This window comes from Herpailurus yagouaroundi, unplaced genomic scaffold (genome assembly GCF_014898765.1).
Source record: "Herpailurus yagouaroundi ecotype Mexico unplaced genomic scaffold, PumYag 163, whole genome shotgun sequence".
Classification (NCBI taxonomy): domain Eukaryota; kingdom Metazoa; phylum Chordata; class Mammalia; order Carnivora; family Felidae; genus Herpailurus; species Herpailurus yagouaroundi.
In genome coordinates, this window is record NW_024412404.1 from 38123969 (window position 1) to 38150321 (window position 26353).

The window sequence follows — 26353 nt, forward strand, 5'->3', positions numbered from 1 at the left end:
TTAAGCGTCCGACTTCAGCCAGGTCACGATCTCGCGCTCCGTGAGTTTGAGCCCCGCGTCGGGCTCTGGGCTGATGGCTCAGAGCCTGGAGCCTGTTTCCGATTCTGTGTCTCCCTCTCTCTCTGCCCCTCCCCCGTTCATGCTCTGTCTCTCTCTGTCCCAAAAATAAAATAAACGTTGAAAAAAAAAAAAAAAAAAGCTCTCACATCTATCTTTTTGGATTGTTGTAAAATAATAGTAACTGTATCACTGGTTGTTAAATTATTAGATATAGAAAGAGCACTTCAGAAAGCATGTAACACATATAGTTAAAATTATTATTATTTATTATTATTATGGCACTAATCTCCCACACCTTTTCTTAGCTCCTCTTTCTGTTCCTCTGATCTTACTCTTACCTATTTCCTAGGACTATGGTGAAAAATGGATGAGAAATTGTATGTTGTCTGCACTGTGTTTTGAACTATAGACATTAAATAAAGGTCATATGACTATTATGGTCACTACTACTGCTACTGTTACTACTATCTTTGCTCTGATGCCTGTGCTTGACGTCTTAGGATCCAGGGAAGTCACTTATCACTGTTTGTTGAATGGGTTAAACCCATTCACAAAGGAACAGATAAAGAACTTTCAATAGGAAATGAACCTCCCCCTCCAATAGGCAGAATAACACACTTTCTTTCCTCAAAGTCCCTGGGAATGAAATTGCATGTGTTACTCACAAGAATCCTGCAGCATAAGAATCTGATAGATTGTTTGTGCCTCCAGCTGAGGTGGTCACCACACCTTCAAGCCAAATCTTCTTTCCTGGGGTGTATGTATTAACCACCTGTTCACATAACAGAAGCAGAAGGGGATATGAGATTTTTAAAAGTTACTCCCAAGTGAGAAGGAACACACATTCCCTTAAGGGAGTTCTGTTGATACCTTGCTCCCAGATGGTCATGATCTGTGCTTTTTTCATGATGACTCACCCCATGCAATGAGCTGACGCACATGCATGCGTGCATGCGCGCGCGCGCACACACACACACACACACACACACACACACACACACACATTAACACTGACACATGTCCACTCAAAGAAATGATCATTTTTTTCCTAAGTAAACCCAAGTGAAAATGTGACAGTAGGACAAGTGCATTTTCTAGGACACAAGTTGAATGCAACACCAGTCACTGGAAAGTATAAATCATACGATATCTCTCTATTAACAAGTATTGAGAAGGAAATTTTCTTTTTTTAAAGTTTTTTTTTCATGTTTATTCATTTTTGAGAGAGAGACAGACAGACAGAGCATGAGTGGGGGAGGGGCAGAGAGAGAGAGACACAGAATCTGAAGCAGGTTCCAGGCTCTGAGCTGTCAGCAGAGAGTCAGATGTGGGGCTTGAATCCACAAACTGTGAGATCATGACCTGAGCAGAAGTTGGACGCTTAACCGACTGAGCTACCCAGGTGCCCCTTGAAGGAAATTTTCTTAATACTCTTGTATGGCACATGCCAGGATGAGTCTACTATCCATGCATTAGAAGTCATGAATCATGAAGGCAGAGGTCAATGTTTGTGAGAAGTATTTTATAATCACCAAGGGATGTATATATATTACAACCATATTTTGGAGAATAACTGCAGTGAATGTAAAAAAAAATCACTGATCCAGGGGTGAAAGATCCTACCTAGGGAACTTTCTAAGCAGAAGAACAGCATCTTGTTAAAAGGTGGCCCTCTGAAGTTTTAAAATGGCCCAGTTTCTGGTCCACAAGTTGGAAGCTGGCCATACTACCCAGATTAAGGCCCAGATCCCCTAGATAGCAATCTGGCAGTATTTAGGGATCGTGTACTTTGGGTGCCCCTAAAAACAGAGGCTGAGACAAAGGCTTATCTATAGGTAATTCATTGGGGGAAGTCATAACAGGGAACAGGAATGAGGAACTGCAGGGCTGAATTAGGGAAAAGGGAAAACCAATACCAGGATGGGTTTCCAAACTGGCAACCAGTGTTGGCAACTTACACTCAATTCCACAGGGAACTTGGTAAGAGTCTTAAGAACTATATGTCTCAGAACTTTCTCCCAAGGGAATTCAAGAGGAAGCAAACTTATCCTTTGGCTCCTATCCTCCAAAAGGTCAAGAGTAGCCTTGGGACTGTAACCTCTGCTCTTCCCCATTACCCCATTTAATTGTGTAGGCATAAGTGTTGAGCAGGTTCCCTGAGTTCTGCATCTCTGTCTTAGAGAAGTCCCAGAGCAGGAAATAAGAAGCAAGGTTGTACCGTATCACGACAGCACTAAGCTGGTTACAGCTGTGGATCTGCCCAGCTCAAGTCCCTGCAGCAATAGTTAGTATAGGAGGTAGGATGGGGATGCCATTTATGCACAAGGGGGGCTGGATAAAGACAACAGTGTATTTAGATCCAATGGGCCACCAATTTTTCTTTTAGACATGCAAACCAAAGGAATTCTTCCTCAGGCCTCTAAGGAGTCAAGTACGAGGATGTTTACTATGTCATTGTTTGACACAGGTTTCCATTGCAGGTGGAATGGAAAAGTAAAAGATGGTAGATACATACCATAAGACATTATGCAGCAGTTAGAACAATAGATTCAATGTAAATCTAGCAACGTAAATTAGCTTTAAAGATTTAGTGGTGAGTTAACAAAATACCAACGGAATGAAATTTAGGTCACAATATTACTTATGTACTCAGTTACATCCAATAAGATGAAATAGTTTATAAAGATACATGTCTCTTAAGGACCTGTATCAAACACAGAAGGAAGGCATGTTTAAGAGGGAGGTGAATGTGAGCACAGATTAGAGATCGAGGGGAAAATCAAAACAAATGCTGGGCTTTTGCATGAACTGATGATAATAGTTTGCTGTGGTTGAAGAGCATGACTTTAATTTAATTCCCTTTACCTCAGATCCCAAAAAAGAAAAAAAATAATATGAGACATAGCATAAATGCCAGAACTTTCCTTTTCCAAAACCCATAGGCAGACATCAGCAAACAATCATATTCCTCCCGTCATCTCTCCCTAGGCATAATGCTTGTCCTCTCCCCTCATCTACTAGAGTATTTGCATTATTTGAGACCTACTTTAGAATAAGAGTTGGCAAAGTGCTTGACCTTTTCAGGAATAAAGTTGTAAAAATTTTTCACCAATTTGATGTAGAAGTAAAGATTGTGGGGCGCCTGGGTTGGTTAAGCCTTCGACTTCGGCTCAGGTAGTGATCTCATGGTCTGTCTGTGAGTTTGAGCCCTGCATCAGGCTGTGTGCTGACAGCTCAGAGCCTGGAGCTTGCTTTGGATTCTGTGTCTCCGCCCCCTCTCTCTCCCCCTCCCTGGCTTATGCTCTGTCTCTCTCTGTCTTTCAAAAATAAATAAATGTTAAAAAATTTTTTTAAAAAAAGAAGTAAGGATTGTGATCAAAAATGAAAGAAAGATCCTGAGAATTAATAGTGGAGGTCAAATTGGAGGGTTATTAAAAATTGAGTAAGAATTCCCCCTTGTACCCAGAAAGACAAGAGTCACTGAGGACACCACAAGGTAGTTCTCTCTCCCTTCTCGATACTGCTCACCATGCCCAACCCAAAGAGAACTGGAAATAGTATAAATAAGAAAACAAGAAATATACCTTAGATGATCAAAAGACAGAGCCATATGGTGAAATTGGACTGCATTGATGGTTCCCCTCAAAACATATTGCTACAAAAACTGTGTTCTTGATAAACTTTGTGCTTCCTTTACAGCTAACAAGAGCTAACAAATATATTTGTATTTTTCTTTGTTGCCTTTGGCTTCCAAGATATTCAGAGTTTAATTTTTGTTCAAAGATAGATATTAAGGGGCACCTGGGTGGCTCAGGTGGTTAAGCATCCAACTCATGATTTTGGCTCAGGTCATGATCTCATGGTTGATGAGATCGAGCTCCACATTGGGCTCTGTACTCTGATAGCATGGAGTCTGTTTGGGATTCTCTCTCTCTCCCTCTCCCTCTATCCCTCCCCTACCTGCTCTCTCTCTCTCTCTCAAAATAAATAAACATTAAAAAAATAAACATATAAAAAAAGACATTAAAATAAGGCAGTTAGAGAAAAGGGATTAAACAAAACAAAAAAGTAAAACTACAACATGATGAACTTAATTTTTTTTTTTTTTTAGAGAGAGAGCTAGAGCATGAACAAAGGAAAGGGGCAGAGGGAGAGAGAGACAGAGAGACAGAGAGACAGAGAGAGAGAGAGAGAGAGAGAGAGAAAGAGAGAGAGAATCTTAAGCAGCCTCCATGCTCAGCACAGAGCCTGATTCGGGGCTCAATCTCATGATCCTGGGATCATGACCTGAGCTGAAATGAAGAGTCAGATGCTCAACTGACTGAGCCACCCAGGTGTCCCAACATAATGAACCTTGAAATAATTAAGCTGAGTGAAAGAAGCCAGACACAAAAGGCCACATGGTGTCTGATTCTGTTACATGAAATGTCCAAAATAGGTTAAGTCTGTAGAGACAGAAAGTAGATTAGTTGTTTCCTAGGGCTGGAGAATGGAGGGAGAAATGGAGAGGGGGTAATGACTACAAATAGATATGTGGTTTCTTTAGGGGGTGATGAACATGTTCTAAAATTAAAAAATGGTTTCACAATTCTGTGAATACCTTAAGAACTACAGAATTGCACACTTCTAAAGGGTATGCACAATTTCATGGCATGTGAATTTTATCTCAATAAAATAAAACTCTGTGTGTGTGTGTGTGTGTGTGTGTGCGTGCGTGCGTGCATGTGTGTGTGTGTGTGTGTGTGTGTTGGTGTTATTAGCAAAAGGAGAGATAGAGTCTAACAGGCAGATAACTACTGTGGAAACAGTAAAGTACCCTGGAAGTTCTGGGTTCTACTACCCACTAGCTGTGAGATTTTTGGCTTATTATTATCTTGAACTTTCTTCATCGACATGTAAGCCATGAATTCGGAGTAGATGAAATCTAAGTTCCTTCTAAATACAAAATGTTAAAATGTATTAGTATTTTATAATATTATTGCCAGTTCCCTTGGCTCCTATCCCTCAACAGTCAAGAGTATCTTTGATTATGTAAGTGAAAATTACATAAACAACAAATATGGGAGACAGAGTGGTAGAAAAAGCCACCAGAGTGGATGAAATTACCTCAGGGAAATATCTAAAAGTGGGACTAGAAAAGGGCTAAGGGTTTCCATCCCAAAACACTAAGGCATTACTAAATACATTCATTCATTCACTCTAACCAATACTTATTGAGCACCTTCTATATGCCAAACAGATTCTAGGGGCAGGAATACAGCAATGAGTGAAACAGGACAAGGCTCTGTTCTCTTTGGCTTACATTTTAGTCAAGGGGAAAAGACTAACAATGAATGAGTAAATAAAAAAAAGAAATTTAGAAATAATAAGAGCTAAGAAGAAAATTAAAGAGAGTAATCTGATAGAAAGTAACTTGGCAGGAGGTGTGGGGCGGCGGGGGGTGGGGGGGCGGTGGACACTTTAGATAGTACTCAGGTCACCTCCCTGGAAAGATGGTATCTGAGCTTAGACCTGAGTGACAAGGGAACCAGCCCCTTCATGGATTGGTAGGAGCAGCACAGGAAAAGGACAAGATATGGAAATAGGACAGCTGTTTGTAGAACCAAGAGAAGACCATCTGGAGTATAGTGAGTAGGGGAATGTGGAATATGTGGCATTTGAGAAACAAAACAAGCAAAGGATAAAAAAGAGAGAGAGTGACAAAACAAAAAACAGACTCTTAACTATAGAGAACAAACTGATGGTTACTGGCAGGGGTGGGGAATAGGGGAAATAGGGTTTGGAATTTAAGAGTACACTTATCATGATGAAAATAAAATAAAATAAAATAAAATAAAATAAAATAAAATAAAATAAAATAAAATAAAATAAAACAAAAAAAGAGAAGAAAGGATGGATGTTTCTCATTCTGAGTGTGATGGAAAGCTATTTGAGGGATTTAAACAAGAAAGGGATATGAAGTGATTTATGCCAAGATCACTGTAGCTGTGACGAAATCATATACACATTTATAATGAAAACTGTGAAAAGATAAATATGTTAAAGTTCCATTATTTCTCTCTTTTTTAAGTTTATTTATTTATTTAGAGAGAGAGCATGTGTGTGCATGAGAGTGGGGGAGGGACAGAGAGAGAGGGAGAGAGAGAATCCCAGGCAGGCTCTGCATGAGGTGTAAGATCAAGACCTGAGCCGAAGTTGGCCACTTAACCAACTGAGCCACCCAGGCGCCCCAAGTTCTGTTATTTCTGTGGCTACTCTAGCTTCAATTTCCTCATCCATGAGCTGGAATAATACTTGACAGAGTTGTCAGTGATCCTGATTACTAGTCAAAGGATAAATAACAGTAGGCCAATCACAGGAAGATCCTGAGAATTAGCAGGAAGTGACAGCAGGTGTAGCAGATGAACATTTATGTGTGCCCATCTAAGGTGATGCATGAATTCAAATGAAGTCATGCTAAAGAGCATTACAATTTGGTGGTAAGATTCTGAACCATCATTTATGATCTAACAAAGGAATCCAGGAATCTATGGACTACTTCTTAGGAACCCTGAACTATCAGTTCTTGTTCTTTATTATATTTACTAAAGGTCCCTCACTGTGAAGGCAGGGATCCTATAGTGTTTACTTTTGTATTTACTTCCTAGGAGAGTGCCTGGCACAGAGTAAGTGCTTAACTGGAGACTGTGGTGCTCTAGTCACATGAAGAAGTCAATATAATTCCAAACCTGCCCATGCACAAGCTCACAGGAGACTCTCACTCTTTAAAGAAGTTATATGACCTAAGACAGGGCAACTAAACTGGTCAAAGAATTGGAAGCAGTACCCTGAATGCAAAAACCACCATAGAGATCAGGAAAAATAAAAGCATGCCATGAAAACCTACAATAGCACTAAAGATCTAGATAAGAGCAACACATGTCTATTTGCTAAAGCTCAGGATATGAGGCCTGAGGTCTGCCCCTTGAACTCTGAAAGATGGAAATTTCAGAGAAGGAAAGGGAATTATGCCTTTGCTTACCAGGTAACTTATATATGGAATCCAACACCCCCAGAAATGGTAAAGGCAAATCACCATCCAATGATATTTGGAGACCAGAAGTATTTTATGATGTATTAAGTTTATCATAATGTTCTGATATTGAAGATAAAGAGACAATCATATTCCTACCACCTATTCTGTGAGGTCATCTGTCATAAATACTTAGTTGGAAGGTAGCATGCCCAACAAAGAGCAGCAAATTTGTACAAAATAGTTATATTCCAAAAGGAGTTCAAAGTCTAGATCTTTAAAGTTTATTTATTTATTTTGAGAGACAGCAAGCAAGCTCATGGGAGGGGCAGAGAGAGAGGGAGAGAGAGAGAATCCTAAGCACGTGGGGCTCGAACTCACAAACCAACCGTGAGATCATGACCTGAGCCGAAAACGAGAGTCGGACACATAACTGACTGAGCCACCAAGATGCCCCCAAAGTCTAGCTCTTTTAAATGAGGACTTGATTCAGGAAAATCTTTGGATTTATAAAATATTGTGTACATAAGACTCTGCAGGGATACAGACACTGTATAAATAGAAGCTCATCTGAATTCTAACTTGCAGGGAGATTTGGAAGGAAACAATTTAAAAATTGCTATTATTGGTGAGGTAGCACTAAGTAGTGGTTAGGTGCATGGACTTTGCACCCAGATTCCCTGTGTTTGAATCCTGATTCTGTGGTTTACTGACTGGTGTGATCTCTCTGTGCTTTACTTTCCTCAGATGTAAAACCAGAATAATAATAAGATCCATCTCAGAGCATTTTATGATATTTAAATGACCTAATATTTATAAAGCACTTGGAAAGGTGTGTCTGTCTTATTGGTAAGCTCTTCTTTTTAATGTTTATTTATTTTTGAGAGAGGAGGGGGAAGGGGCAGAGAGAGAGGGAGACAGAGGATCCAAAGCGGGCTCTGTGCTGATAGCAGAAAGCCCAATGCAGTCCCGAGATCATGACCTGAGTGGAGGTCAGACACTTGACCAACCGAGCCACCCAGTCACCCCTGTTGGTAAGCTCTTAAAGTTAACCTGTTAACCTAGACCACTCTCCTGTGTAAAGCTCACGAGTTGGGCTTGGATCAATCTAACATTGGAGTTGTTTGCTTTTCTTTTGGACATGTTTTAGGAGGTAGGTAATAGACCAGATGTATGCTAACTAGAAAGGAAAGGTCTGCTTAAAATTTAAAAGGCACATGGATTATTCACATTAACATAATTAGCATTCATAGTTTACTTATGAACTCTTAGCATAGGGGTAATTCCTGTCCTTGTCTAGAGAAGCCATATGAACAAAAAACACGGTGAGCTAGAACTTTTATATATGACCTAAACCAGAATTATGAAATGTTCTGCAGGGGAGAGATTCCTAGAAAGTATTAATACTAAAAGTTCTGGGAGTAGTTGGTACAAATCAACAAGGATTTTCTGAGCATTTACCATTTGGGACATGGTGAGAGGTTTGATGAATTGTGTGTCTACCTTGAGCAAAGAAGACCATCATGGTGACATGTGGGGAAGGTACTGAGGCTGGGTGCTGGTTAGGACTGGGGAAGAAATCAGCATGGGGAAAAGAGGAGAGAAAAAAAATCAGGACAAGCAGATGGAACCAGCTGCAAAATTCCCTTAGAAAATGAAACTCTAAGAAACCGAGGGCTATAGTTCAACACTGTGGTTTTCTGAGTAAATATGATTCTCCCTGTGCTGGAAGAGAGAAAATTGCAGGACTGGAAAGAACAAGGGTACAGTTCCTGGTGAGAAATGATGTGCCAATGAAGGTCATTTTAAGGAACACATTGTCTGGGGAGGGGGAAGAAGTACAAGTGTTGAGATTACTGGAGTGAGGTTAGAGAGGGGCTGGGTGGCTGGCTCTCTTTTAAGGGTTCTGTGGTCCTAAATAGACTTCAGCCCTTGGGCCCAAGTAGACAAGGGAGCCATGAGGCACCCACATAACAGCTCAGCAAGTGGTCAGTGGCTGCTCAGACTCCTTGGGCCCGCTGGGGGCAGGTTGATATGAAGGGAAGTCTCCAACTCCCTTCCCTCCCATCTCAGGGGTTGAGGACATCAGGACTGTTCCATGTGGCTATGTTGAGAGAGCAGGGGTGAGAGAGAAAACAGAATGAGGAAAACAGTACTGGTTTTATTTTACTTTTTAAAGTTTTATTTTCCCTGCCACTTTGAATTAAAAAAAAAAATAGGAAAATAGGAAAATAATCATTTATGTGGCATGTTTTCAAACTTGGGCTTCCTTTTCCTGTTTCTCCAAAACTGTGATCTAAGTCTTTAAAAAAGACTCCTGAGAGCCTGGTTTCAGCCACTGGCTGTGCAAGAGATGGTGGCCCTGTAGCAGCAGACATGTTGTTTATGGTTATCCAAACCCAACACCTTCCTTAATGAGAAAGGAAGCAATAAAACAGGAATAGTGGACAGGCCAGCTGGGCTAATCAGTCCTGGCAGGAGGCCCAACCTCCAAAAGAACCTGGAGTCCATTAATTCCAGCATCTCATCTACTTGGAAATCAACCTTCCCCAGGACTTCAGGAAGAGCAGTAGCTCTTTGAGTAACCAGAACTGGTCCCTAATCACTGGTTAGAAGGAGCCAAATAGCTTCAGGAGGCTTCTTAAACCTCACCTATGCACAAAGCTCTTCTTGGGGTGCCCCTGCCTCTTTGTTCCCTATTGTATTTACTAGAGGTCCAGGTGAGAGTTCAGTAACACTCTGCATTTCTGTCCATCCTTCTTGTGTATTTTGGCCGTTACCAGCAGAAGAACTCAATCATGTGTTCACAGAGGTCGATGTTGTTAACTGGTATATGTGCTATGATAATATTGAAAGCGATCTAGGGAATGATTTACTTAAAAATAAAAAGAATGGTTTCAAAGTTGCCCCAATTACATTCTTTTCATTCGCCAAAAGTATGAAATGTTTCTCCAACTCGGAAAAAAGCTAAGGAGCCAGTAACTACACACAACCCCTAGTCTGTTTTATCCATTTGTCTATTGGAGTACGTTAGACATGGTACAATGATTATGAGAACCACCGGCCCACAGGATACATGCCAACTGCTTCATTTACCTTGGTATCTTAGACCCTTCATAACTACCCCTTAGCTGTCTCTTCTCCCCTTCCTCCCCACAAGACCTATGGTTCACCACAGAGTGGACTTATCATTTTCCAACTATAGGACCTCCTTTTAGGTTTTTACTAATTGCCTCCTCCCCTACCCACTCCTCCTCCATGTTGTCTAATTTTTTTTTTTTCTGGCTTATTTCAAATCTTACTTCCACTGTGAAACTTTCCTCAAACCTTTAGAAAATTAATTCATCTCTCCTTTGGGCTCCAAAGTTCTTCAAACCTATATCTGACCTTGACCTTTTTAAACTGAATTATAATCTTCTGTTTGCCTGTCTTTCAACTATACTGGAAATACTTGAGAAAGCCACATTTTTTCCTTTTCTGTATGCCTTATAGAAGTGTCCAAGTACCTGGCATGTCGCTTGACAGGTACTTTGCTTATTAAGTACATTAAATAATAAGATAATGAAATAACTTATTTGTTAATATACGAGGGAGATAATATTTTACTATTGAAAAGGCCAAGTTTCAGTGGAGATAAATAATAACCTCAAAACCATAAGAGCAAACATCAAATCCTCACAGTTCCACTTCAGGGTTCTATCTACTTTCTAATTGAATTTCCCTATTTGAGGAGACCTGGAAGCTTCTGGGTGACTAAAATGCCTCCATATTTAATATGTCCTTCTTAGGTTAGACAAGCTAGGCTATTCTGAGCTCAGCCATTCTAATATCTCATCACATTCTTCCTGATTTATTTCTTTTGTCTAATGTACTTCCTGTCAGTTTCATTAATTTTTTTTTCTGTATAATTGCTTTCTATCGTCTCCCTGTTCCGGAGTGCCATATTTACCCATTTTCTTTTGGTATCAGATCAATTTTTAATTTGTGGCTTCTGTTTATGTGTCATTTTTAGGATTTAAAATTGAATTCTCTGTTCTTGTTATCTCCAACCACAGAAAAGCAAATGTATATAATTGCAACAAAATATAAAATTAAAATAAGAGAATACACAATGAAGATAAAGTCACAGGGGAGCCAAGGAAATTATTAGTATATGCAAGAAAATAAGGAAGAATATTTCAGAGTCCCAAAGCAGAGTCTACGATCAAGGATAAGTGCTAGAAGAGGGAGAGACTGGACAGCAGCTGCTCACACAAGAATGACTCCTCCTCCCTTCCCCAGTTATTTTCCATGACTAACCAATCCCTAGGCTTACTGGACAGTCTACCCACTGACGAGTCAGGCTTTATCATCCTCAGAAGTAATTTTCTCTCATTCAAGACAAACCATATAATCCCCCCTTCCATGTGGAAAATTGGAAGGTCACCTCAAGGTGCCTATTCCTCCTGAAGAAGCTTTTTACCCCAAACCACAATTTGTCCCCAGGGCCATTCCTCCAAGTGTCTATGGGCAGCATATACCTTTGCATTGTGATTGCCTTGCACATAACCAGAACTCACTATGCATTGACCAAAAGCCTGTGCACATGGGATGTAAGAATGAAGTCCAGTGAATAAATGCAAATCACTCCCTCAAAAGCCCAGTCCTCTTCCACTATCTAACACTGTGGTAATATTAGACATTACCTAACATTGGGGTATAAAACTTTCATTGGACTCTAACTTCTGGGACACCTATGCCAGATTATATCAACTGATTGTGGCATCGAATTGATGTTCTTTCATCAGGACATTCAGTGCTACTTAAAAGTCTTCCTAATCCTGGGTGCTTAGGAATACAAATATTACATTGGCTACAAAATAAATGGCTAACAGGTATGGTAGATGCAGAAGAGTGGATTGGGGGCGCCTGGGTGGCTCAGTCGGTTAAGCATCCAACTTCAGCTCAGGTCATAGATGGACCTCTCAGGACCCTGTGGGGATCACCTACCATTCCTTTGCCTGGAGCCATTTTCATACTGAAGGGTGGGAAAGGGGGAACCAAGGCCAAAGTCTGTACCTCAGTCAACTAAGCCCTAGGAGGATGTGACCCTCGTGTCACATCCATTTCCCCCACACCCTTCCTTCACCACACCAGATCCTTGCCATTGCTTACAAAATCTCTCACTTTCAAATTGTGAAAACACTAGCTGCATGCATTGATAATAGCAAATCAGATTCATAGTCTAGATACCCGGTTGGGAGCTCTCTAAACTTGACTTTACAAGCAGATTATTTCTATCTTGCACCTTTACAAAGTAGATTCCAGAGTAAATAAAAACGTGATTCTAAAAATGTTAGAAGACAATATAAGCTAAAATGAAATAATTTCACATTAGAGAAGGCTGTTTAAAATAAGACACAGGGACGCCTGGGTAGCTCAGTCAGTTAGGCATCAGACTTTGGCTCAGGTCATGACCTCGCAGTTTCTGGGTTCAAGTCCCACATTGGGCTCTGTGCTGACAGCTTGGAGCCTGGAGCCTTATTTGGATTCTGTGTCTCCCTCTCTCTCTGCCCCTCCCCTGCTTGCACTTTGTCCCTGTCCCACATTGGGCTCTGTGCTGACAGCTCAGAGCCTGGAGCCTGTTTCAGATTCTGTGTCTCCCTCTTTCTCTGACCCTCCCCTGTTCATGCTCTCTCTCTGTATCAAAAATAAGTAAATGTTAAAAAAAAAAATTAAAAAAAAAAAAACAAAAGAAGAGTGGATTGGATAAGAGTGTAGGCTCTGGAGTTAGGTGGGCCTGGCCTTGAATTCTAATTTTACTACTAATGGCTTTGAGTAAGTGACTGGTTTCTTCAATGGGTTAGTAATATATGATGCACTCAATAAATGGCATTTGTATTCTCAAAAGTAATATGGTTACTGTATTTCTGTAAGTTAATGATGCATTTTTCACATTTTAATGGTTTTGAAATCAGAACGTTTTTTATAATCAATCTCAAAAGAAACTTGTGAGCTGAAATTTGCCAGCTGTTTATCCTATCTCCTATCTCTCCTCCACTCCCTGGCTATATTAAATTATGGTACATTTTATAATTATTTGTGTTTAAGAGTCAAGGAGATATGGTTCATAAGATGACAACAACTAAAGCTTTGGAGCTCTTTTGTGGTAAGCATACATTTCCAGCTAGATTCCCCTATTTATTATTAGTGTCTTCTATATGAAAGAGAAGAGCCAAAGATTCCTTTGGGTCATACTGTCCCATTTGTAAATACACAGCCAAGTGGCATCACAGAAACTAATTTACTGGGAAGTTCATGAAGTTTGAACTTCCAGCTTCCCACTGTCACAGGCCTCTGCTGGTATCCTGGGAAGGGGGCCCTAGTACTGTGTTCATGTGGTCAGATATATTTCTAAAACATGCAATTTTGTTTTGTTTTCTTTTTCTTAAAGAGTTTCCTGTTGTATGAATTTCAGTCCCCATAAAACTTAAGACACTCAGGGATGTCTTCCAAGATATTCATGTGGCACCATTTGTATTTGGGGTACTCTGACTCTCTTGAGTATATCCTTGGCCTGTGTTTCTCCTCCCCGCCTATGCAAATCTGCTCTTGGGAAAGGACCTTCTGTTTGATATTAACACCTTAGTGTGACTTTGTTTTTTTTTTTAATTTTTTTTTCAACGTTTTTTTAAATTTATTTTTGGGACAGAGAGAGACAGAGCATGAACGGGGGAGGGGCAGAGAGAGAGGGAGACACAGAATCGGAAACAGGCTCCAGGCTCTGAGCCATCAGCCCAGAGCCTGACGCGGGGCTCGAACTCACGGACCGCGAGATCGTGACCTGGCTGAAGTCGGACGCTTAACCGACTGCGCCACCCAGGCGCCCCCTTTAGTGTGACTTTGAACCAGTGTAGTTTACCTCTTCTCAGGTTATTTACATTTTGCATCCTCCCTAATGTGTAGAATGAGAGGTTATTTTTTTTCTTCTCTCTTTTTAAAACATTTTTAACAATGCTTATTTATTTTGGGGAGGTGGAGAGCACAAGCAGGGCAGGGGCAGAGAGAGGGAAACAGAGGATCCAAAGCAGACTCTGCGCTGACAGCAGTGAGCCTGATGGTGGGGCTCAAACTCGCGAACTGTGAGATCATGACCTGCGCCGAGGTTGGACACTCAACTGACTGAGCCACCCAGGTGCCCCTGAAAGGTTATTTTTTTCAAATGAAATATCTGGCATTAGTAATCAGACTGAAATGTTATTTTGAACAACAAAGAGACTTTTCCTTCACCTCTCAACACATACCCAGAAGAAACTCTCCTACTATGCCTACATGTAAGCACAGCCCATTTATTGCTGTCTGAATCAATTTCTATCTAGTCAACACTATGCTGCATAGTTAGGAGCAGATTAGATTCTTCTGCATGTGAACAGCTGAGATAGCAGATCCAAATGTGAATGAGACAGAGACACTACTTTACTTCTTTTACACTTCTTCCACTGTTTTCCTCTGCTTGCTTACCTTCCCCTTCCTGCCTATTTCCCTTCCACTAACATTTATTAAGCACCTGCCACGTGATAGGCATTATGGTAAACAGGCAATGGCACACTGAAATGAACCTTTAACAAATAAATGAGTGAGTCAAACACTGACTTTTGTGGTGATACTACTGTTCTTACCCTAGTAATGTCATTTTCATTTTCTACTTCTCTTCACAAAAGGTTAACACTACTGTTGTTCTCATTTTTCCTTTAGTTGTGCTTCTAGTTACTGTATCATACTCAAGAATAACTGTTATTTTTTAATCCCTTCCCCTTTCATATACTAAGAGGCTCAAATAAGTGGGTAAACCAGAAGGTTGGCTAAGAGCAAAAGCTTCCTTTTTATGTATTAATTACTTCAAAAGGATTAAATATTCTTCTGCCTCACCTACTTCCTTAATCCTGCAACTCACATATATTGGAAAAAGTAAAGACACTTCAAAAGAGTTCATCTTCATTAAATACTGTAAGCAATCATAAGCAATGATGATATTAACAAAAGAACGATAATAGTCATACTATGAACCATATAAACCATTCTCTCCACCATATATATTAACACTGGTAGTCCTCTGATCAGACTCTCAGAACTAAATAAATTAGAAGGTGCCTGTCCTTTAGGTATTAGCCTAAATGTCACTTTCTCTAGAAGGACTGCCCTTCTTTTATACACTAAGATAGGTATTTCCCACCATGGGTGCCCATAGTACCCTATACATCTCTGTTATAAGAGTCATCACATCTTATTATCATTGCTTGCTTCATTAACTATTTTTCCACTAGACCACAAGGTCTAGACCACATGTAAGTCTTTCTCACCATTTAATCATCAGGGGCCTGGAAAATACTAAGAATGTTATAAACAGTTGATAAGTAAAGGAAAGAAAGGAAGGAAGAAGGAAGGAATTTTTCAAATATTAGGGAAGCAAATTGTCCAGTTTATTTAGTATTCAAAATGCAATCATATGGACAGTACTTTTGGAAATACTTCCCTTATGACTGGGATTTCACCAACTCCTTCCTGTGCTTATTGAATTGCTGAAAATAATATCAAAAAGTGTTATTTCCTCTTCTGATTCCTCCAGGAGATGAAGACACAAATCATAGGGTCCAAGTGACTTAAGCCAAAGTGGTTCTTCTTGGTTCTTATGTCATTGTTTTGGAGTCAGCCCAGGTATCCACACTATACCATCTGCACTGTATCCGAAACATCTCTTACTTTCCCATCTGACTCTTGCTTACATTGTTAGATTCTCAACTCTTTCCCCTGACTCATCTCCCAAGTACAGATGATTATCCTTATTCTAATAGAAGGGAGAGAATGTGTAGATCATCCAAAGGAGTGGCTTGTCTAAACACTGTCTCTTTTGGCTTTCAAATACATAATGTAGATTTTCATATAACCAGAATTTGCCCACTGCTCAGAAAACAGAGAATTCTTCTGTAAATGGCAGTCCAAATTTGAAAACCACAGCTGTTTTTAGCAATTGAGTCACTGCCTTTCAGATGCCAAAAATATCACCTACCATACTCCCCAGGGTTCAAAGAAAGAGGAAAGAAGAAAAAAAAGCAAAGAACAAGTTGAGGATAAAGGTAGCAGGAAGCTTCTCCAGTCATATAAATTATTATTAAAAATAACTACAATAGTGCTCGCTTCAGCAGCACATACACTAAAATTGGAACGATACAAAGAAGATTAGCATGGCCCCTGTGTAAAGGTGACATGCAAATTCGTGAAGCGTTCCATATTTTTATGGAATAAAAATAAAAACAAAATAAAATAAAGACATAAAAAACTATAACAACTCAAACAACAATAGTAATAGCAATAAGATTAGCATTCAACAGCAATCAACAAAATAGGGCCGCATGTGACTTTCCTAATCTCCATGAAAGGGAAAGATGAGAGTATTCTTAGCACCATCATTTTACAGATGTATAAACAAAGTTAGAAAAGTTAAGTGAATAACCCAACCCATGGTTACACAGCTAAGCCTGAACTCCAAATCAAGCATTAGACTTCAAATCCTATATTCTGTCTCTTATTCAAACAGTCTCATCACTGATTTATCTAACCACTCCTTCATGAATTGATTTTGGTAGGAAATCTGCCCTTTTCCCATCACTGTAGGCCTAAGGGGGATCATTAGAATTTCTGTGAGCTTCTCAAAATAGAGTAGAAACAAAGATTATACTTTTAGATTTTAGATGAGGGTTCTAGGTATATATGCATTAAAATCTTACTTGGCCCCTCTATAAACTGGTTTTGGAAGTTTGAAGAAAAAAGTTTGGCCAGTCTGTGCTGGTGTGCATCTTGGACTCTAATTCCCCAGACCCCCCTCCCACCCACAGGGGACTTCAGGAACAGCTAAAGCAACTTTTTAACTGGCAAAACTTGGTGACCCTTCTCTAGTTTCCCAGTCCCCATCTCCCCAGAGCAGACCAGTACCTAGCACATCCTGGGCTGTGGTGAGAGAGACTCTCATCTTGGAGGCCCTAGCCACTGGGTCCGGGCTGTGCAGCCAAGGGAATGTCTACCCCATAAATCAAATCTTGGGGAATCTGTGATCCAGCAACACCTCCAGCAGATACCCATTTAAGGCAATATCTGGTGAGAGCTTGTAAAAGAAAAGTTGGAAAAAGAAACTAGACAGGGAAATGATGGAAGGGCTACTAAATGATACAGGGCAGATGAAACTGTGGCAGACAGTATTTTCCAAAGATGACTGGAAAAATAATTCTGGTTTTAAATGCTCTTCTAGAATCTTGCTATTCTCCCATCAAGAAGAGTTTATTTCCTCTCTCCTCAAATCTCCATTGGTCTTGATGACTGTCTCAATGAATAGGCTATGGTTGAAGTGAAGCCCTGTGACTTCTGGGGGTAGGTTAGAAAAGGTAGTACAGCTTCCACCTGGCTCTCTCTCTTGGGCATCTGACTTTTGAACCTTGGAAGGAAACCCAGGCTACATAGACAGTTCATATGTAGGTATTCCAGTTATCAACCCAACAAAGGTACTAGCCAACAGCTGGCATCAACTGCAGTACATGCAAGTGAACGAGCCTTGTGACTCCAGTCACCGGCCTTTGAGTCACCCTAGCCTTCAGGTCTTTCAGCTGAAGCTTCAGACATCATGAGCCAAAGACAAGCCATCCTTATAGTGCCCTGTGGGGATTCTTGACCCATAGAATCCATAGACACAGTAAATCGTTGTTTTATGCTACTAAGTTTTGGGGTAATTTGTTGCACAGCACATCATAACCAGAACCCTAACCTAGGTCCTGAGAGGACCTCTGGCATGTTCTATCTGCAACAGCCAAAAGTGAAATCAGGTTCTACTGCTAATTCTAGCCGACCCCTGCCAGGCACCTTCTTGATACAGGTCATTTCTCTTAGAGGCTCCACTGTTTCTCCTTGCAACTGCACCTGGCCCTCCCAGCCAAGTCCATTAGACATGCTATGAGAGGTCTGAATCTCAGTTGTGCACAGGGTTTGAGCTCTTTTCTTTAAGTTCCTTTGGCCCTGCCTGGACACATCAGAAGATGAGCTTAGCCACTTATTTCAGTCTTTGAACCTTCTGTGGTGGGTAAGAAGTACGCAGTGGTGGAGAGTAATGGGTAGTGGGGAGAAAGGGAAGAACCTAACTCCCAACACCTTTGTCTTAGTTCTGACCCAGAGTTAACTGTTCTACTTAAATAATTACAAGAGCACAGTTAGAACCTTCACTCTCAGTGCCATGATACCGCTGAATCATTTTATTTCCAATGACAGCCTTTTGATCAGGTCATTACATTTAATATCAGAAAAGCCAAAAATTTAGGGACTTGTCTATCACGTATACTGTTGTAACACAAACATTTAGAATCATGCCTAGAACATGGTACACACTCAATAAATATCTATTGGATGGAAGAATAAACAAATGAATGAATGAATGAATGAATGAAAGACATTCCTCCCTCCTTTTAGAGAATAATATATAATATTAGATTAGCATAAAGTGCTTAGTAGACTGCAGTGTTCAATAGGGTATTTGACTGCCTTAAGTAATGTTTTGCAACCTGCTCAAAGCAGCTGTTAAACCTTAAAACTCTGAGTTCCTTGAAGGCAGAGACCATGTCTTATTCCATTTTGTATCCCCAGCACCTGGCACTTTGCCTGATACTAGCTAAGTGTTCAGTAAATATTAAATATTTAAATATTAAAACCTAAATGAATGTCAAACAGAGACTGGCAGAGACATTTCAAATTATTTAGTTCTCTTAGGCTTTGCTTGGTAGGAGGCAGTGACAGAGAAAGATACTGGCTAGTGCACCTGATCCCCAGAGGGATAGACTGGGGTATAGGAGTCCAGAAGGCCTGAGGCTTCCTAGCTGCTAAAACATTTTGAGAACAAGAGGACTGAAAAAACTTTTATAATCTGAACAGGACATTGATTTGAATACCAAAAAAAAAAAAAAGCATATAGACTACCACTCTACCAATCAAAAGTGCTTTTCTATGATTACTCCAAGTATAATTTTATTTCACAGATAATTTTATACATGAGTCATTCATTCATTTGTCCATTCATTTATTCATTCATCCCATATTAATAGGGGTTTACCCACTGCTATTTTTCTGCAAAGATTTGTTTAATTTGCTCAAGATGTAGTTGAATGTTCAAAAGGTCCTCATTACCTGGAAAAATGACCTGACTAGGCAACAAAAGATGTGATATCATTTTGTAGAGGCAGATGGAAATTGCAGACAGAACGTCTTCACAGTTCAGAATTAACTAATCCAGTGTATTTCAAAATGTTATCTGCATTGCATAGAATTACTTGACAGATGACTACTAAGAAAGAGGTATCTAAGATCCACTCCAGACATACTAAATCAGAAGATCAGGAGTGAGACTGTAAACCTTCTGAGCAACCTCTGGTGATTTTGACTGCACTCAAGTGTGAGAACTGTTGACCAAAGGTGCCTTGCTATTAGGACCTACATGCCATTACTTAATATGATACAGCTTCTCCCACATTTCTACAAAAGTAAGGTGTTATTTGGCTATTCTAAGACACCTAGGAATAATGTATATATGGCTGAGATATTTAACACTATTTAGAACCAATAAATATGGCCAATGCCCCAGACAAGAATTTCACTGAATGAACATAATCATTCTCTGTTTAAGGTAGGCCCAAATAGGGGCGCCTAGGTGGCGCAGTCGGTTGAGCGTCCGACTTCAGCCAGGTCACGATCTCGCGGTCCGTGAGCTCGAGCCCCGCATCAGGCTCTGGGCTGATGGCTCAGAGCCTGGAGCCTGTTTCCGATTCTGTGTCTCCCTCTCTCTCTGCCCCTCCCCCGTTCATGCTCTGTCTCTCTCTGTCCCAAAAAAAATAAATAAATGTTGAAAAAAAAATAATAAAAAAAAAAATAAATAAAGTAGGCCCAAATAGGCCCCTGCAAAAAGAAAATAACAAAGCAAATCTAGCCTTCCCTTAAGAAACTCACAATTTAGAAGCAAGCTATTACAAAATAGTTGTTATTAAAATAGAGAAGCTTTTAAACCTTGAAATGGCACATTCAAATTGTTCTCAATTTTATAAACAATAAACAACAATCATCAGCTGTGAAAGGGAGATCTGGACTATACTATTTTTCTACCCTGGTTCCCACAGTGCTAACATCCAGCTGGGACCCCAGGACCTTTTCCTTGCTTTACTCCCAAACTCACTCCTTCTTCCCAGGAGACTTTTACTCACTTTCTGAATTTTCCTAATCTGGTCAGAGAGTGTGTCTAACAGGCGAGTTTTCAGGAAGTCCATCACCTTGACCACCCGGCCATCAATGTAGCAACTGGAATAAAAATAAAATAAGAATCAGGTAAAATCTTGAACAGGAGACTACAAATACACTTCTCTAAGGAAGTGAGGAAACAGCCCAGAGTTCACTTGGGCTTTCACATCCTGAAAAGTTTTTACCCTGGGTGTTTTTCAAACAAGTAATCTCCTTTTTATTTTCTTCATTTCTACCTCCATTTGTGGAGTCATTTTTTTCCAACCTCTGTCACATGAACCTGCATTGCTTGCTCTGTAGGAGTGGACAGGAATCCATAATACAAATTAAGTAATGGAGGAAAAGCTTACTCTTTTTTCCCCCAGGAAGAGTAATTTAACATCCATCCCATACCACCCCTGTCCCCACCTTAAAGTAGTAAAGGTATGTGACAGGTTTAGAAAGAATATTCAAACATTTTTTATAGGTTTCCACACCTTTAAATAAGAAAACAAATACTGACCACAAAAATCTGATACAGTGTAGTGAGTGGGTCTGAAAGGTTTCATCTCCAGTTCACTTTGTAGTCAACCCTCTCCTACCAACCAGCTCCAGAATAAATGAATGGATGAATGAATGAAGAAATAAATCAGACAGATGACTTAGTCTTCCAGCCCTCTCCTAAAATAGTAGTAACAAGTTCAGCATTCACTGTGGGTTTTATCAGGTTGTGTTAGTTGTGCTGATAGTATGTTGTGAACATTTGACCAAAACAGGTTGATCCAGCTTTGTGAGGCCCCTCTTTGTGAATCCTTACTCTGAAGAGTAAGCTAAGACTGGGTCAGGTTTAGGTGACCTTTATTATCTTAAACTTCCCCCACCCCCATTTTTACAAAATTCCAAATTAAATCAACTGAATTAAAATAAATGCTTATGCACCTGGGTGCCTTTTCCATCCCACTCAGGTCTCTCCAGCTGATGGCTAATGATAGATCATCTCATTTTTTTTTTTCAACGTTTATTTATTTTGGGGACAGAGAGAGACAGAGCATGAACGGGGGAGGGGCAGAGAGAGAGGGAGACACAGAATCGGAAACAGGCTCCAGGCTCTGAGCCATCAGCCCAGAGCCTGACGCCGGGCTCGAACTCACGGACGGCGAGATCGTGACCTGGGTGAAGTCGGACGCTTAACCGACTGCGCCACCCAGGCGCCCCAGATCATCTCATTTTTAATAAGACATCAACCTATCAGTATATATTATAGAAGTATGTGAAAATTATTTTTAATTTTAAATTCCCATATCAATGCATGATGTATTAGAATGTTTTAAAAAATTTGTTTAATTGTAAAGCAGGTGCTTTAGTTGAAGTGAGGGTGAGATGTGAGTTCCACCTACTCAGCCTTCCCCTTGGCCTCCTTTACCGCCTCAGACATTCCCACGAAATCCAACATTTAAACCATTGGTATGTTGGAAAAAGTATGAGTTTTGGACCCAGAAATATCTGAGTTCAAATTCCAAATCAGCTATTTACTACCTGTGTGAACTTGGGCAAGATATTGACCTCTACATGCCTCAGTTTTCTTATTCTTAAAAGAGGTAACATATTAGGGCACCTGGGTGGCTCCTGGGTGGTTAGGCATCTGACTTGGGCTCAGGTCATGATCTCATGGTTCGTGGGGTTGAGCCCTGCATCGGGCTTTGTGCTGACAGCTCAGAGCCTGGAGCCTGCTTGCTTCAGATTCTGTTCTCCCTCTCTCTCTGCCCCTACCCTGCCTATGCTCTGTCTCTTTCTCTCACTCTCCAAAATAAATAAACATTAAAAAAAAAAGAGGTAACATATTTACTTCTCAGTATTAATCAGTGATTAAGCAGTTAAACCTAAAGTGTATGGCATATAGTAGGCATTCAACAACTCTTAGTTCTTTTTTAATTTCATTTTCAGCTACAAAGATGGGGTCATAAACAACAGGGGACTGATGGTTAAATTATGTATGAATACAGAATCCTAAAAGTAAAACTACTATGTCAAAGTACATGATTTTGAAAATTTGGTGGTTACTTTCATTAGTGAATAAAACAAAACAATGACATGACCTTTCACTTCATTCTTGGTAAAGACACTAGACTCAGATCCAATAAACATTTATTGTGTACAACACACAGTGCTGGGTATGGCCATGTTCATTACCTATAACCCCAACCTCTTCCTATTAGTACTTAACTATTAGCATTACTGATTTTTTTTTAAAGTGTGATTAGATAGCTTGCCACATGGAAACTAGGTATATTAAAACATAGTAATATTTTTTAAATATTTATTTATTTATTTTGAGAGGTAGCATAAGCAGGGAAGGGGTAGAGAGAAGGAGAGAATCCCAAGCATGCTCTGCGCTGTCAGCACAGATCCCTACACAGGGTTCCATCTCCTGACCTGTGAGATTGTGACCTGAGCAGAAATCAAGATTCAGATGCTTAACTGACTAAGCTACCAAGGTGCCCCAAAACATAGTAATATTAAAATTAAAAATAATTCATGCAATATTAATCTAATACACACCGAAGGACATGAATACTTGTTACTATATTATATGATTACTAGGCACATGATACACATGCACTGTAATTAGTGTTCTTTTATGTTTTAACCAAATATATTATTGTCCCCTCTTTTCTCTCTGTTAATCTTCAGTAACTATTTTAAACATCATAATTTATAAGTTTTGCTGGCAACACATATAGTTTAATGCTTATTGAAATAAAAATATTAGATGCACTTTTTCAATGTGTCGGATTCCCATGAATGCCCTCCTTACCCAACCTAGTCATTAGTTGAGGGGCCTCCCATTCCTCCACTCCTTCTTTTTGTCTCTTTTCTCAAGTACTCAGAACTTGGAACCTAGAAAACTCTGGCTCAGTTTCAGCTTTGTCACCTACCACCTATATTAGGTTTCCCTTTCTTTGAAGTTGGTTAAGAAGAATCCCAAACCCACAGTTTTCAGGGTATACTGTACCAATTAAATCAGGAAAAATGCTGGGCATAGATCCTGGCACATAAAAGATATTCAAGAACCAAATGTACCCTCCAGGTTACTGGAGGCAGCAACCTAGACTGGAAAGCCATGAGATGAGGTGAGCAGGGGAATATCTGTCTGAAGGAGAGCATGATTTGGAAAGAGGGAAGTACGGAACAGCAAAAACAGACTCTGGATTTCTGGTAGGTGGGAGGCAAACGAAGGGATGGTAAGAGCGGTGTTTCCATTGCAAAAATTTCGAGTTTGAGAAGACCTTAACGGCCATGTGGCTTAAAGCATGTAAACTTGCTACAGTATCCCTGAGAAGTGATTATCTAGGACAGAGAACCCACTCTCATATACTACTACTACTTTTCCACTGCACTACAGCTTGAATCCATGAAAGGCTCTTCTAATATAAGTTTAAAATTTGCTCCCTCTTACTGTCCACTCAATGGCTGCTTTCTTGGACCAAGAAATAGTCCAATTTCTCCTTCATGTGACATGTGGGGAAGCAATTCCAATAAAAACTTTGGCTTAAGCTTTTTAGAGCCATTTTGGCCCCACTTTTAACCTAACAAGCTGGATTCAATCATTCTCAGTTGGTCTCAGGCTATTTCTGTGGACTGTGAATTAGACTGGAGAGGGGAGAGCTCCAGGCAGGAAAGCAGTGTGACAAGGTTATCTTATCTCAGTACTGCAGGCAAGAATCTGGGTCACGGAAAGAAGTAAAAGTGAGAGGCTGTGAAGGAAAAACTAATAAAATAAGGCTTCTATAGAGTGTAAGAGAAAGAGGAAGGGAATCAGTGATGACCAGGAGCTTGTGAGAGAGAATATTTTGGAGAACACTGATGCCAAAAACATGTAGGTTTTAGGTTTGTCAAGGGGATGGATGATGTTGCTTGAGATATCAAGGATTCAGAGAACATCAAAGAGGAAATACACAATAGGCCAGTGGAGATAGGAGGAGGAGGTAGAGATAAAAGTTGAGATAGGAAAAGACCTGGGTCTTCTAACTATGAGTAATGGAGGAAGTCATGGCTGCAGATGAGTTCTTCAAGAAGATAAGAGAAGTTAACCGAGAGGTCAGAGACCCTCTAAAATGCTTATGGCCCTGGGCACTGCCTCTGTCTACATTTGGCTCAGCTAAGAGTCCTTTCTTTTCCCACTTTGACCACCACATTGTCTTTTTAATATCTTCAGTCTGAGTCAAATTTACATTTGGATGTCAAAGGAATCCCCATATAATACTGGAGTTCCAGCAACATTCATGTGCTGCCTTAAATACACATATATATTGTACTATTTCCATGGTACGTTGAACTATGGTCTCCATAATTTAGTGTCACTTTTAAGAGAGGGGCCAATTTAACCATTGATGTGAGTCTGACAAAACGTAAGCCTTTTTCTTGGGTATGCTTGGATAATTAGCTTGCTACATTTACCCTTCATAAATGCAATGCTTCTAAGAAAACATTCAGTGTCAATAATCTGTGGTTATTTGAAAAATTCCTGCCTGTTAACAGAGCTTCTGTTCTCTGATAGTGATTGCCTATGGTAAGAGCCTGCTATATCACATGAAGGAGGTAGCATAGCCTGACATAACCATTTGGTAAGACTAAATCATTAAAAATGATGAAGATGGTGATTTCTAACCAAGACTGGATAAAAGGAAATGGGACTGGATTCCACCTGACTGACTGTCCAGTGACCTGAGGGCAACTCTCTCTGCTTTCTTTTGTCTTTCTCATTGGGAAGATAAAGATGATTCTTAGCTATTAAGCAGTCTCTCCAAAGAGTTAATTAATTTAGTAATGGTTACAAAAGTGTCAGAAGACCAAATAAATCAGAGAAGAAAGTAAGGATTGAGAGAAAGCAAATTCATTAATTAGAGGTGCTTTGGCATCTCCCACATAAACCCTGGCAGAACAGTTGGTTCTACAAACACTTAGATGGACACTTTTAGGTAAATCATATTCTTCCTCCAAGCGCTCTTGAAATTTCAGCATCTCTTAGGATCAAACCACAAGTGGCTGAGTTGTTCAGCTAAAAGTTGAAGCCAAGAGAGTCTGCGTAGAAATAACATTTCTGGGAACTATTACAAATGCAATGAGGTTGAAACCTTTGTGTGTGGACAAATAGCCTGTCTGGCTCAATACCAGCAACCATTATTCCTCCCTCTGCTGGCCTCTAGATTGGCAGGTCATATCAAGCACACATCTGGGGAGGTGGGAAACATGGCAGAGTATACAAAGTAACTAAAACCTCTTACCAATTCCTTCACCAACTCTCATGCCCCCCTTAATGTTTATGTCTAGTTTACTACCTTTCATCTTATTTAAAACTTTGCCCTTTATTTATTATAAAAGAAATAAGTGTTCATTATAGGCAAATTAGAAGATGCACATAAATAAAATTAAAATATGGAAACGAAAAATCACCATTAAGCCCAACACCTAGAGAAACCCATTAACATTTTGCTGTATAGCCTTTCAGAGATTTTCAGAGTAAATGCACATAAAATTTCCCATAATTAGTTATTTAAAAAACTTAATCCAGATCCTATTCTACTAGTGTATAAATTTAAAACTGTCCCAGCCATGCCCATCCCACAAGGATACTGACAGAAACATTAGTGACTCCAGGTCAAATCATCTTATTCTTACTTTAATTTTAATTCCATTTTGGCCATCTGGGATCCTCTGCCAGGGGCAGGTCTCATCTCCTTTCTACCTCTGCCTGCCAGGTTTTTACCCTGATCCCCCTTCTCCCCCTTCTCCAGGACCCTAGATTTAGTCTTTAGGATTGTACTGCAATTAGCTACTTATGCCCATTAGCCTCTTAAAACATTTAATGAGGAGAATTTGTTGGCTCCAGGGGCAGCTGGTTTTGTTTACCTGGCTCTTTACTTTAAAAGGAAAAACCTTTGCCCCTTATTATCTGACCCCTTCTTTTATTTCAGGTAATTGCATTAGTGCTGGCTTCCCAAT

At 40.0% G+C, this 26353-nt stretch overlaps 1 protein-coding gene and 1 non-coding gene across 3 annotated transcripts in view; one reads left to right on the forward strand and one right to left on the reverse strand.

Annotated features, from left to right (window-relative positions):
* The window catches only part of HPSE2 (heparanase 2 (inactive)), a 665523-nt gene that overhangs the window by 136244 nt on the left and 502926 nt on the right, over window positions 1-26353 (reverse strand). For both annotated transcript variants that reach the window (XM_040486115.1, XM_040486116.1), the window contains exons 7-8: window positions 20338-20431; window positions 726-832 (exon numbers count right to left, since the gene is read on the reverse strand). In XM_040486115.1, the coding sequence (XP_040342049.1) occupies window positions 726-832; window positions 20338-20431 (201 nt within the window). The remainder of the gene's footprint in view (window positions 1-725; window positions 833-20337; window positions 20432-26353) is intronic.
* LOC121037612 (U6 spliceosomal RNA) lies at window positions 16239-16345 on the forward strand. The gene has a single exon (XR_005793874.1). It is a non-coding gene; the product is annotated as a U6 spliceosomal RNA (small nuclear RNA).